Raw genomic sequence first — 14936 nt, forward strand, 5'->3', positions numbered from 1 at the left:
TAAAAAGGTACTTGACCCACAAGTTACTTTACTATCACAGGGCAGGCCAATATTAATGTTGTACAAGTCAAGAAAACGTGTTATTACTGACACGAACCATAAACAATTGCTTTTGGGCCTACATGTCGAAGTCATCACAATGCAAGTGAGTGACGTCACGGCGTAACTCTACCTAGTTTAGTTTTTGTCTTTTTGTTCAGGCATTTATCCAGTTATGATACAAGCAAATCTGGAAAATAATCCATAGGATATTTTTTAATAAGCAAATCTGGAAAATAATCTGTAGAGTGTCTAGTTGTCAAGGAATTACATCTAAATCATTATCATTATGGATCAATTGTTATATAAAGACATCTTGCAATCTTTAGAGCGTAATTTAAACAAACACTCAAATTACGGGGTTTGTAATGATACAGTGCAACATTACAGTGTAAGAAATTGCTAATATTACTATGAACTTCTCTCTGCTATGAATGAAGGGATATATACTAAAGGAAACAGAGAGAAATCAAGGTATTTGCAAAGACTGGAACAAGGAAAAATCAGATATAGTAAGAATGAAAGCTGGTGGTGGGAGAGAGGGGGAAGTTGAATGCTGTGTGTTGGGGGGGAGGGGTGGGTCTGACCTTGGAGGAAGAGCAACATATCCGAGCCGAGTTGCTAACGGCACTATTTACCATAAATTTATTCCCAATAAACAAGAAACATTTAAAAACAACGCCAAGTACAGCTGGGAATCTAATGACTCTTCAGCAGTAGCAACGTCGAGATGAATTTGGGATAATTTTATTAAAAGTACAAAAGAATCAGGAGTTTTAATTAAGTTTAGTCTGAGCCAGAAACCAGCAGACCGAGGTCTTGCTAGGCCGTACTCTGCAGGTCCAAGAGGAGGTCTCAGACTATTGTTGAGTCGCATGGAAGGCGTTTGTGGGTGTGTGTTTGTGCAGATTTCTACGGACGAGTTAAGAGAGGATTTAGCTGGCGATTTTTATTCGTCTACATATGGGAATTTAGAGGATTGATTCGATAAAGGTATGGACACAATACTTATGTTTGGATAGTAGAAGTTTGTGTGTTTGCATATTGTGTATATTTTTACGGTATTCACACACACATTATTGACACTTACAAGCCAGACGGTAAGCTAAGTTCCCCAAGGCGCGCATCCTTTTATAGGTTTAAATACACTTATAAACTAAAGTCTTCATTACTTAAATTCTTGCTCAGGTCCTTTTGCTTAATTATGATTTTTCATGTTTTACATACACACACACACTCACACACACACACATACATATATATAATTGCCAAAATATATATAAATATATATTATATTTAATCTAAAATTGCACAAAACGGGACGTCAAATGGGAAAGAGAGTGAGAAAGAGAGAGAGTGTGTGTGTGTGTGTCAGGGACGAGAGAGAGAGAGAGAGAGAGAGAGAGAGAGAGAGAGAGAGAGAGAGAGGGGGGGGTCGCCAGTGACTTGTGGACGCAAACAATACGAATTTTATACTATTTTATATTTTACGTATTCATGTCGGTCACACGGCCGAACAAAAGCAGTGGGTTAAGCGCAGCATTAAAAAAAAAAAAAACTTGCAACAAACCGTAGCAGTCTGGTGCATGTGAGAATGGGTCATAAAGAGGCCCTTAACTAAAGGAAGTTCTCCAAACAGAACAAAAATAGATGTTCTTAACTGTTATGACGTAACTCAATTCTAAAAGTGTATATATATATATATATATATATATATATATATATATATATATATATATATATATATATATAATACATATATATATATATATATATATATATATATATATATATATATATATATATTTTTCTAAAACAATATCTCAGTTTTGCCTCTGGTTATGTTTGAATATATCTGTCCTCGAATGACACACTTACGCGCACGCGCGCGCAATTGGAACCAGCATAATTTTGAGAGGGAAAAAATGGCAGCATACAATGACATGGAGTTGTTAATCAACTAAAGAAAAACTGCTAGTTTCGCTGATAACTAAAAAAAGAAGACGAAAAAAAAATAAGCATCTGAAGTTAATCTAACCTCTTGTGTGGATCATGACCAAATCGGGTACTCCAGCCTTCGCATGAATGAATTGGAGGCGTACCAGAGACCGTGATCAGAATAATCTGATCGCAACAATAGTCACAGACGACAAAAGCAAAACGTATTCAAGATTTTCAAACTCCGAGCCATGTTGATCTGCAGTCTTTTAAAAGCAACGATTTTTTTTTTTTGGAAATCTGTTTTTAATGGACTGTCTTCACAATAATTGAGGATATGCGTCTGTAAATATCCATAGGCTAAAATTGTTCAAGATATAAATAACCTTCGTTTCAAAGAAGGGCTGACTAAGTTAAACGGTTTCCATAAGGCACCCTAGTATTTACTATATTTTGGGTGAATGTCACCTAACAGTACCCTAATATTGCTCAGTTTAGTGACTACAGCCTTATAATTTTCTTTTTGCTTCAGTTTTTTTTTTTTTTTTAAAGAACTATCTCCATGGCAACACGTTAGATATCCATACTGAGTAGTAATGATATAATTCTGTCCACTCTGATAAAAGTCCATAGAGCAGATGAATTATATGAAGGAAACATGTTGATATGTTTTCCATTGTTTCAATATTAGTCTATACCGGTATCTATGTATACATTTGAGACACACCTTTTGTAAAGATTATTCTATTTTCCTGGGAAATGCAAAGTTCGGAAGCTTACGAGATTTACACTTTACTTTCATAATGCTGTTAAATTTATCTTTACTTTGGAATAAACATTTTCTATAATTTGTGCATAAATCTCGATTTGTATGTTTTATTACGATAGCGTTGCATACACATGACAAAAAGGTTTCAAAGTGGTAATGAATGCTAAATTATAGACCCACATAAGCCAGGCTGACGGATTTCCAGTATTGAGAGTTTACTTGTCTATATATTTACTTGAAAATAACCTGGGTAGAAAACTTGAAGCGTCAAAGTTATTTCCGCATTTCCCTTGTTCCAACTTCACCACGAAGGGTCACCCGTTCGACAGGCTAAGTACGAACCCGGCTACTTAGTCATCCTAACGTTAACTTGACTCCCAAAAGCGCAGGTCAGCGGATAAATCCTAAACCAAACAATAGTTTGGCACTCTACCTGATGGTGGGTGGGGAGTGTTAGATAGAAGACCTTCTATTAATATAATAATAACACTGACATCAAGGAATTAACATCATTAGTCCGGTTCGTACTTGGCTGGTTTCACTGCAGCGAAGGGAGTTCAGCTGTAACGGTTCCATAACATTCGCCTAGTCGTAATTCAATTATTCTGTAGTTTTAGGAATGACGTTCATGATACAACAATACTACTAAGACACCAAATCTTTGTAGCTGTAAGTTGAAACAAAGCTATTAATTTAAACATCTATCTTGAGCTGAATGAAATTCGGTCTTATGTCAAGATCAACAGCAAATTCTTCATGATGACTTTAAACACTAATCGTAAATTTAAGCCTTTTTTCCTCATTACCGATCGATTATCTCATGAACATGGTTTCGGTGGCTGCAACGCCAGTTTTTTTTATATCAAATCAATAAACAATTAACCACAGTTACTTAAAGAAATTAACAAATTCTTTTTTCTTTTTAACGCCCGCCAGATCTAATAGACCATGGAAGATAACTTCGATTCCATTCTTACGCAGCTGGGCACCGGAAAATGGAATTTATTCTATTACATCACGTTATCGTACTGTAAGTATTTATTAATAGATTTTTTCCACGCATATTTTGCTTATATAACGTTTGTAGACCTATCTAACAAGCAAAAAATGCGACGAAGTTTCTTCGGCGCAATCGAGTTTTCTGTAATACTGTACGAAACTTTAAGCCATGGCCCATGAAACTCTTAGCACGTATAGTGGTGCCAGACGCACGTCATGGCTAACTTTAACCTTAAATAAAATAAAAATCACTGAGGCCAGAGGACTGCAATTTGGTATGTTTGATGATTGGAGGGTGGATGATCAACATACCAATTTACAGCCCTCTAGCCTCAGTAGGTTTTAAGATCTGAGGGCGGACAGAAAAAGCGCAAACATGTGCGGACAGACATGCAAAGCCGGCACAACAGTTTTCTTTTACAGAAAACTAAAATGAATAAATTATTTTCGTTATGACCAAAAAATCATAAAAAGATATATAAATATATTAACGAATTTCTACACAGTTCACAAACTTGACTCATTTAGTCTAGGATACGTTACTGATTTATCCCTAACTATTTATGGCGGCTAAACTTCATCAAAGCTTTAATTTCCTAGGAGGTCCATCAGTTTTTCAGACTAAACTTTCACAAATCTCATAAGTTCCACAAATTATTAGTCTAAACTTCCATATGTCTAAGAAGTCCTATTGATTCTTTAGTCTATACTTCCACATATCCAAGACGTCCTATTAAACCTTTGGTCTTAACTTCCAAACATCTAAGAAGTTCTATTAGTCTGAGCTTCCAAACATCTAAAAAGTCCTGTTCTTTAGCGTAAGGATCCCCTTACCCAGGAAATCTCGCTGATTATTTAATATTATTTAAATTTCCCCAAAAAGGGTACGCATGCGTCAGCTACCACACATTAGGAGGAGCGTTCTTGGCGCCTGCCGTTGATTATGCTTGTCGCGTACCTGACTCGGCAGTCGTGTCAAAAGTGTCTTTTCCAAGTGATCTCGATGCAACGGAAGATTTTGCTCTTAATAACGCATCGTATACTGCCAAGGACGGGAATGAAAGTGAAGAGTAAGTATCAGAGGTTCGTAGTTGTCTAGAATGTTATCTCTGTGTACTTAATATGATGGTGGCTTTAGTATACACTCTAATCTTGATCCAAGTAGCATACAGGTACAGAAGAAAAACTAACTTTTAAAAATTTAAGGACATAGACAGATTCACATTAAACTGAATTTAGCAACAATCTATACCCTTCATATTCAGCTTCAGGCAGCAATGAATGGTCCAGTTTGAAAGTTTACTAATTCTGTTGTTCACATGAAACTGAATTTAGCAACAATCTATACCCTTCATATTCAACTTCAGGCAGCAATGGAAGGTCCAGTTTGAAAGTTTACTGATTCTGTTGTTCACTTGAAACTGAATTTAGCAACAATCTATACCCTTCATATTCAGCTTCAGGCAGCAATGGAAGGTCCAGTTTGAAAGTTTACTAATTCTGTTGTTCACATGAAACTGAATTTAGCAACAATCTATACCCTTCATATTCAGCTTCAGGCAGCAATGGAAGGTCCAGTTTGAAAGTTTACTGATTATGTTGCTCACATGAAACTGAATTTAGCAACAATCTATACCCTTCATATTCAGCTTCAGGCAGCAATGGAAGGTCCAGTTTGAAAGTTTACTGATTCTGTTGTTCACATGAAACTGAATTTAGCAACAATCTATACCCTTCATATTTAGCTTCAGGCAGCAATGGAAGGTCCAGTTTGAAAGTTTACTGATTCTGTTGTTCACATGAAACTGAATTTAGCAACAATCTATACCCTTCATATTCAGCTTCAGGCAGCAATGGAAGGTCCAGTTTGAAAGTTTACTGATTCTGTTGTTCACATGAAACCGAATTTAGCAACAATCTATACACCTCATTTTAAACTTCAGCCAATAATGATGGGACAATTCAAATATCAGTTTACTAATTCTGCTCTAATCTTATGTGCTTAATTGAGTGATAACGCGACATTTCATTTCAAAACTTACAGTCTACAGCAACTGTCATACTCTTCCAAGGTCTGCGTGTACTTACCTCATCCAGAATGTCACGACTGGAAACGTGACCGAAGAGCAGTGCAGTTCGTGGGACTTCGACAAAAGCACGTTTGAGTCAACGGTGACATCTGAGGTAAGAGAACGCAGAGCAGGAAATGAAATCAGATGAACAAACGTAAATAACACGAGAAACGATATAGCTAGATTATGAACATTATGTAAATGCTTATTTTCGAGTCACAGATTATACAAATCCTTTTAAACTTCTGTACTAGAAGCAAGTACAATCATTTGATATTTGGAAGCTTGAATTACAAGTCAGTGGTCCCTGTAAGCTTGTTCCATATGAATAGGGCGTATCTTTTGAATAATAATGAAAATAATAATATATTTTTTTCTGGATTGACAGTTCGACCTCGTGTGCGACTGGAAATTCCTCCGTGCAACATATCAGAGCGTCTACATGTTTGGGATTTTGGTAGGCGCAGGGGTCAATGGCTACATGGCCGACAAGTAAGAAAACTGAAAATCAGTCAGAAAAGTTACTTTAAGTACGGAATCACTAAACCTCTGGGGCATGAAAGGTATTCTATCTAGATCTTTTGTCTAGATGGGACACCTATTTCACCTTGTACCATAAGCCTTGATGGTCTAGGAGGTATGAATGCAAAACTTAAGTCCCTGACAGCCAATAACTGCTATTTTACCATACAAAGGTGCCTACATAGAAATAACAACCATAAATTTTGATGATAAATGTTATGACTTGATTGTATATTTTGATGGTGCAACCAACTTTAAAAGTAGGCATGGGAATTTTAATGCCTTGCGTGTTGTAAAATGGTTGCAGGCCAAAATTTCTAAGCATTTGTTTTTAATGTGCTCCATTTCATTAAGGTATTTTCGAACCCTTTCACCACTCACTTTTTAAATATACTTGTGAGAAACTTGAACATTTTATTATAACATTTCTCATGAGCTCTTTTTCCTCCTTTACAGACAAATGAGCACATGACTCAAGAACATTCATCTTTGCATAAGGTCTCACCTGCAAGATTTGTGCAAAGGATGGTACTAGGGTGTAAAAGGGGATATTTTACATTATTTTATATATGTATATAAATTTCTGACTAACAATGGGATCGAACCCAGGTCTTTCAATATAAAGTCAAAAGCACTACCAACTGACCAATACGTTTCAACTGACAGATGGCCTGTGTGGGTCAGTTGGTAGTGCCCTTGCCTTTCTGCTGAAAGACCTGGGTTTCTATTACACATGATTGTATGTTGATTACTTTGTATATATATACAGTCGACCCCGGGTGTTTGTGGGGGATGCGTCCCGCTACCCCGGCAAACAGCTAAAATCCGCAAATACTTGACGCCCCTCTAAAAGCACCTATAATTGCCTATTTTGACAGTTCAAAACACCAAAAAACCATCTAACAATGCTTATACCTGAATATTTTAATAGCTTTACCACAAAAAGTGCATTTAGTCACGAAAATGATATGAAAATACAGTACAGTAATTTCTGAATATTTCGCTACGAAAAATACCGCGAATAGGCATATTTTCCGCAAATAATGCGTACAATATTCATGTTCCACAGAGAAATCCGCGAATAGGGGAAGCCACGAATCCAGAACCACGAATAGACGGGGGTCCACTGCATTAATCACTCTTCTCCACAGATATGGTAGGAAAAGGATGATAACCATTGGAGCCACCTTATATTCTCTCATTGCTGTGATTTCTGCATGGCTGCCCAATATCTCGACCATTATCGCAGCTAGATTTATGCTGGGGACTATGCATCCCACTTCTTTGCAAACTGGATATATTTTAGGTAATTTGTTTCAATACTTAAGATTGATTAATATAATCAATCTTAAGTTCCCATACTTAAATGTTTCTCTTACTGTAGTCTTGAATATTTCAATGCTTTTATTTATTCCATGATCTTTTATGTGTTAGTCACTGCGCGTTTTGGTAATTGATAAATACATAATTTACTTGTGATTTGTTGATATATGTTGCAGCAACTCTAAAGATGCAATATAATCAGATACAGTATAATGGAAAATATATATGTAATAGAGATGACTACAATCGCGACAAACCTCTGACGTTTGAGTGAGCATTCAAGCGGCTCAGTCTTGACACATTCACTGAAGTACTGAAAATTAATAAATATGTCCCTCTTATAAAACATACACACACACACACACCCTGGAAACATTTTAAACGTGATACTGAAATAAAAGGCCTAACTATAGACTAGCCTTAAGCCCTCCTCTACTCTGACTGCAACCTACTAAAATTAAATAACCATCAAGTACTCAACTGACTACTTAAATTAAAAAGAGCACAGAGGGTTTTTCAGGGAATGGGCATAAACACATCCCTCGTGGGATCGACCATGGGATTCTTACTGGTGATGTAAAGTAGTTGACCACTGATTTTTAATGACAGCCTTCTAGATGACATAGGCTAAAAATCAATTAGGAACAACTGCTGCTGATTTACAAGTTTCATTACTGTTCATTATTTTTTCCATGTATGAAATCTCACATCCTTCCATAAAATGCCATAAACTCTTAACTGAATATATCACAGCAATGAAAAACCAGCTAACCCAGGTCCTCTATCAATTTGCATCGTAAGGTATGGAAGTGACGAAGCCCAGCATGAGATCAGCTATCGGCATGCTGCAGTTCCTGTCCTGGGCAGTGGGTACGATGTGCTGGGGTGGCTGGGCTTACCTCATCAGAGACTGGAGATGGCTCCAAACAGCAGTCTCTTTGCCGTGCTTCCTTTTTCTGCCAACACTGTGGTAAGTGTGCCACCAAATACATCACACTCAAATCAAGGCAATGACTGGTTTGGTAAGTCAGTCGTTTCTCTGTGGCGAGTTTTGTTTCAAATAATATAATACATCAGTTCATGACTTTTGACCAGAAGGCCTGGTGATACTGTCATTCTCTCTTGACCCTTTATCAGCATTCGTTGTGTACTGCAAATAAATGCACTCTTGATATTCTCTTTGTACTGTTTTGGTAAGGTTACACTGCATATGGATCCTCTTGGACAGAGGCCAGGAACTTAATGCTTACCCACCAACTTTCAGGATTGTAAAGTAATGCCGAATGATAGGTATACATGGTATCTTCACATTTTGGGGGAGTTCTATGGAATACAAAGTCAAAAAGTATTCCATTAAAATAATATCTGCCATCCCTCTTAGGGAGAAAACTAATAATTGTACAAAAGTGATGGAACACTTGTCAAGCAAGTACAGTAGTATGTTTCACCAAAATATACTGATAATCATCTTGCAAATTCACCTAAACTAAAGCACATTGTTTTTTGGTGATATCAATGAATAAAATCTTCTAATAATAAGTAAAAACAGGGTCACTACTGTCTTGAAGATTTCAAAAGGTGAACACATGTCCACCTTTCAGAGGACAAACAGTGAGGATGACAGCTTTTGTCTGGTCAGACAGGGGGGAATTATAATAGTAGGGAGGGTCACAGCACTTCACTAGTGTAAGCATCTGTTCAAGACTTGGTTTCAAGAAGAAGTCATGTCATTCATTCATTTAAAAACTGGCACTCATGATTCTGAAGGTCCCTTCTATTATTTCTAAGTGGAGTCCTCCATGTGGGAGGACACTTTCCAGGTCTTTTGCGAGTTTCAGTAAAGCTTCATTCTTTACACAATGAGAGTCATCAACCCTGACCCTTGTATCCAAGATGTAGCTAAGGCTGAATATATATTTTTACAGGATTATGGATGAATCACCTCGATGGCTTATAGTTATAGGTCGTCACAAGGAAGCTCTAAAGGTCTTGCAGAAGGCTGCTCGCTGGAACAAAGTCGAGCTACCAGAAGAGAGAAAGCTGCTGGGTATGATGACAGAAATTCACGAACAAGTACGTGACACTGAACAAACTGCTCACAGTGGATAAAAAGCAACACTTAAAACTTTCACCTTCTGAAAAAATATGCACTGAAGCAAAATGCCAATCACTATATGATAGAATGTGACATGATGTCTGCCTGCACTTGCCCAACATGGCAATGAAGACAGTTATTGATATTTACTCAATTACTACACTAACATTGATTACTTTTCCATCCCTAACTTCCCCAGCAACCATAAACAAAACATAAAATAACCGGCTTGCACTTCCAGTATGAAACAAGCAGGCAAAATTCCCTTCATACATTCTATAAAGTTGTGGCCCTATGTAGAGTTGACACATGGGAACAAAATATAAAATATTTCATCTTTCATAAACTCAAGTGCATCATTTCATCCCTTTCAGCTAAGATGTAAAAATGCTCAAGAAGATGAGACTACAATGAAAATGAAACTCGAAAAGTGTTTGAAGGAGGCCACAATCCTTTTCAGGTAACAAAAGCTAAGCTATATATATTTTTTCATTAACTCTTCAAGACATTACGCCAAGCCATTCAAGCAGGTGTTCTGTTGAATATAGTAAACTTATTGACAAGGTGATATAAACTTAAAATCCTTTCTTTTTCTTCTTAATCAGGACACCTAAACTCAGGACAATTACCCTGGCAATGTATGTGGATTACTTTGTGGTGGCAATGGTATACTTCGGCCTGAATTTGAGTGGAGGATCCTTCACTTTTGATCCATTCCTGTTCATGGTTATCTCAGGAATTGTGGAAATTCCTTCAAATACCGTAACTATTCCGATAGTTTCTTATTTTGGGCGCAGAATCCCACTGATTGTAAGTTACTTCATTACTGGAGTGTCAATGCTCATACAGGCAGTAATACCTGAAGGTAATAAATGTAGATTTATTTAACTCAAATGTTAATATGAAGTTTTAGTTACTGTACATATATGTGGACAGTCAATTGACCATTGCTTACCAGGTAATTCTCAAGCACTAAAATGATATTAAACATTCTATTTCTAATACCCAACAGAGCAAATGTGGCTCGTGATAACAATGGTAATGATCGGGAAGTTGGCCATTAGCACCGTGTTCCAGATCCTGTTTCTTTATGCTTCCGAGCTCTTTCCTACGGAGGTGCGAACACGAGGGATGGGGACAGCCATGATGTCCTCACGGGCTGGTGCCATGGTCTCGCCATTCCTCATGGGTTTTATAGTAAGTGATTCTGATGTTTTATGACACCATCCTTTTTTTACTGTCGCCTTAAAAAGCAGCACCAGCTGCTGTTGTTGTTACCGTGGAAAAATTAAACGTAGTAAAAAGTACACTTTAGTATTAGAATTTTGTTGATATCTTGCTCATGTCCCTTAATATATCTTCATGTTTGCTTACAAGTTTATGCTATACTGTTTTGTTTGATCTGATAAACACAACTTTGGATGGTTTAACCTGTTCCCCTACTCTGTGTATAATTTTATATTTTTATTATATTTCTATTCTATGTTCTATAGTCTCAACAGGTATTTAGTACAGTATGCATCATACCTGTACATAACTAAACCGCCTGTTATTCCATACTCTTGATCAGCCAGGTTTATTCTCCTAAAGAATGCATGGCAAAAAGTACATAATTATCAGCTTGTTTTGTCTTCATTTAAACAGGGAGCCGTGTACCCATGGACTACACCAGTTGTGTTTGGCCTAGCATCCATTGTTGCTGGACTGGCAGCCATTCCTTTGAGTGAAACAAAGGATTCTTCATTACCGGACACCATTGCACACCTAGAAGGCTATGATGATCCTGCCACCTAAGGCAAAATTTTTCTAACATCCTACAATCATTTTCCTTTTAGATGGTACATTAGGCACTCTCATGAGAGGAATTATTGAGATCCACAACTGTACTGTTCCATGGCAAATATTCATGGTGTGCTGATCGATAATCAAAATATATACATTTCCATTAGTCATAATTTTTTGATAAGATTAAGAAGCTTTATGTAGCTTTGCCAGGGTTTAAAATGTTTATAGGTAGTATTATTAGACTAGAACAGTTCTATATGATTTGCTGCGGCATGATGTTGTTTAGTGATTCAATGATACTGACATAAAGAAGACAAAACCTACAATAATATATTTAAGTACGTGAAAATATGTAGAGGTCCAATATAACTATGCTGCTACTGTTGTTTGCCCTCATTGTGGTGAACCTCGTCGATAGTACTGAGGTACTAGGGCTGCTAACCGACCAATGGACAAAACGTAATGTTTTCAGTTGTGTTTCTGTTGTGATGCGGAAAAAGAAAATTTTCTTGAAATGACTCCATCTGTTACAATTTCCTGAACTCAAAATGGCAGTAACTGAGGTGTAAATGTTCTTATCTTTGTAGGAAAAACCTCCTCCAGATTCCTTCAACTTATTGTTGTTTCTGCAGATAGCATACAGAACACAGAATATGTCCTACACAGTGAACAGACAAAACAGTCAGGCAAACTCAAACTAACACTTTATCCACCCAGCCTATCAAGACCCAAAGATTCAAAGAGAACTACAATACTGCTGAAACAGGCTGCATTGCCACGCATATTACTGTATTAAGCAACAGTTGCCTAAAATACACAGTATGCCATTCTGTCCGGTAAAGCAAAGGATATACAGTGACCCTCGCTACTCGTGATTCGATTATCGCGAATTCACGACTTCATGAGTTTTAATATATGTCAATGGAAAATATAGCGCGGATTTTCTGGAGAAAAATGTAAAATATAAAAGCATCGTCTACATGTGCAAAAAAATGTGCAGCATCACACAAAAAATTGTTAAAATCTTGGAAAAATAAGGTAATCAAAACACTGTAATATAAGAAGTGAAAAGCCCCTGATTCCAAAATCACCATGGATAGAAAAATTTCCCCACCATAATCAGAGTAAATTATGAGAAAAAAGTGCACCTTATACCAATAAAAATAGAATGTACGTACTTTAATTGAAAAAAATGTGTTAACTGCAAGAGCACTTATCTAACTCCAATTTATGCCGAGAAAAAGAGAAAGATTGATAAAGGGATTTTGAAATATGAAAGAAGAGTCTTTAAGTGAACTGAGTCACTAACAGAGGAGCTAATTACAACTCAGAGGAAATCAGAGAATGAGTGAGAGTGTTCCAGGGGCTGACTACAAAGTAATCAAGGGAACACATTACAAATGTAATAACTGAAGTGGGCAGTAAAGATGAAAAGCTTTTTAAATGCATACATTCAAAAGATATAACTAAGTTTTCTAACACCAATCATAACAGATAAAACATCTTTTCTCTATGCACCTTCCTCGTCCACAGGAGAAAATATAAATATGTATGGTGGTAGTTTTAAGGCTGATATCTAGAGACTGGTCTATTTTTCATACGTCTGAGGTAACAGGGTACATGTTACTGAAAATGATACATAATCTTTACTAATAAATATAACACGTTTAAACTGCTAAATTAGGATAACAATTAAAAATGTTATTCCATTATCCCAAGCACAACTTAGCATCCAAAATAAATTTCAAAATCCATTCTTATTACATTACATGAATGTGACAGGCTGAGCAATATACTCTGGAATGCATGAATGCCAAAATCTTACTGTTATGACTAAAAATAAACTAATTACCCTGACTGTTCCCTCAAAATTTGGATGTTTAATATACTGTAGGATTAAAGCTGTATGGAGTGACATAAGTTAAGTACAGTACTGTAATGTACACTGCTACTCTGTGGTACATCAGGGGTCTTAAATAATAAAGGAAAGATTTCCCCAACTTCTAAGAATTTTAAATACCTTAAAATCAATGTATTTAACTCATGGTGAGAGCTTGGCACTCTCAAGAGTTTATGTATAATATCACTTCTAGGACTAGAAATTGTTTATGCACCCTAAATAAGACAACATAAATAAAAAAAAGAAAAAGAAAAATAAGATGTTAAAGGGTAAACTGAAATATATAATAGCTGGTTTGTTGGAACAAATGGGAGAGGAAATTAAAACAGTTTGAGGGAAATTAATTACAAACATTGCTATTTGGTAAGCTATGTATTCTAAGAATGCTTCTGGAGTGTCTTGGTGATATAAAAAGGTTTGTTTTTGAAATATGTAAATGGTGAGATTGCTGCACAGTATACCTAGGATATATCTTGGATACTGCCCATGATATTCCTTGGATATTGCCTAAGATATTTCTCGGATATTGCCGACGACATTACTCGGATACTGTCTACGATATTACTTGGATACTGCGTAGGATATTCCTTGGATACTGCCTAGGATATTCCTTGGGTGTTGCCTAGGATATTTCTTGGATATTGCCGACGATATTACTCAGTTAGTCTAGGATATTCCTTGGATACTGCCTAGGATATTACTCAGTTACTGTCTAGGATATTTCTTGGCTATTGCCGACGATATTACTCAGATACTGTCTAGGATATTCCTTGGATACTGCCTAGGATATTCCTAGGATATTGGCAAGGATAGTCTCAGGATATTACTTGGATATTCCTAGAATATTACTTGGATATTCCTAGGACACTGCCTAGAATATTACTTGGATTTTCCTAGGATATTTCCCAGGATATTCCTTGGATATTCCTAAGATATTGCCTAAGTTATTCCTTGGATATTGACTAGGATATTCCTTGGATACTGCTAGGATATTCTATCTCTTGTAAAAAAAAAAAATACTTCTTTACATATCCACCGAGTGCTTTAAATGCCATACATGACAAAAGACCCTGTAAGAGACAGGACACACGAAAATGTACAAAAGTAACAGTTTAACCTTAAAAACTCTAGTTCAGAGGAAATAATGGGGTCTAGGTTACAGATTAACCCAGGGGCTCTGGCCAGGACTGTGAAGCATTGTTTGCAATAATAATAATAATAATAATAATAATAATAGACCGACTATAAGTGTGAAGCTTTACTGTACATCAGCGTTGTAGACCCACGGTCTAGGTACAGACCATTCCCAAGAAGTTCGAACTTGTTTCAAGCCTAAAGGAATCGACATACAATTTGCTATATCATTTGTAATTATACACATCCCTTATCCATTCAGCAGACGATTTATATAATTTGTCTGCGAGGACCATCACTGCCTCTGTGAAATACAAAAATACAAAATAGAAATGGGGCATCTGTGAAATCAACTAACCC

The 14936-nt window shown here is 36.5% G+C and overlaps 1 protein-coding gene across 1 annotated transcript; it reads left to right on the forward strand.

Annotated features, from left to right (window-relative positions):
* The first annotated feature begins 985 nt into the window (after positions 1-985).
* Positions 986-13543, forward strand: LOC136835630 (organic cation transporter protein-like). The gene is made up of 12 exons (XM_067099429.1): positions 986-1032; positions 3683-3776; positions 4629-4815; positions 5818-5929; positions 6206-6309; positions 7491-7645; positions 8464-8632; positions 9588-9735; positions 10132-10217; positions 10363-10622; positions 10770-10954; positions 11402-13543. The coding sequence occupies exons 2-12, from the start codon at positions 3695-3697 to the stop codon at positions 11549-11551; spliced, it is 1638 nt and encodes a 545-aa protein (XP_066955530.1). The 5' UTR covers positions 986-1032; positions 3683-3694; the 3' UTR covers positions 11552-13543.
* The last annotated feature ends 1393 nt before the right edge of the window (positions 13544-14936 follow it).

This window comes from Macrobrachium rosenbergii, chromosome 55, assembly GCF_040412425.1.
Source record: "Macrobrachium rosenbergii isolate ZJJX-2024 chromosome 55, ASM4041242v1, whole genome shotgun sequence".
Lineage (NCBI taxonomy): Eukaryota > Metazoa > Arthropoda > Malacostraca > Decapoda > Palaemonidae > Macrobrachium > Macrobrachium rosenbergii.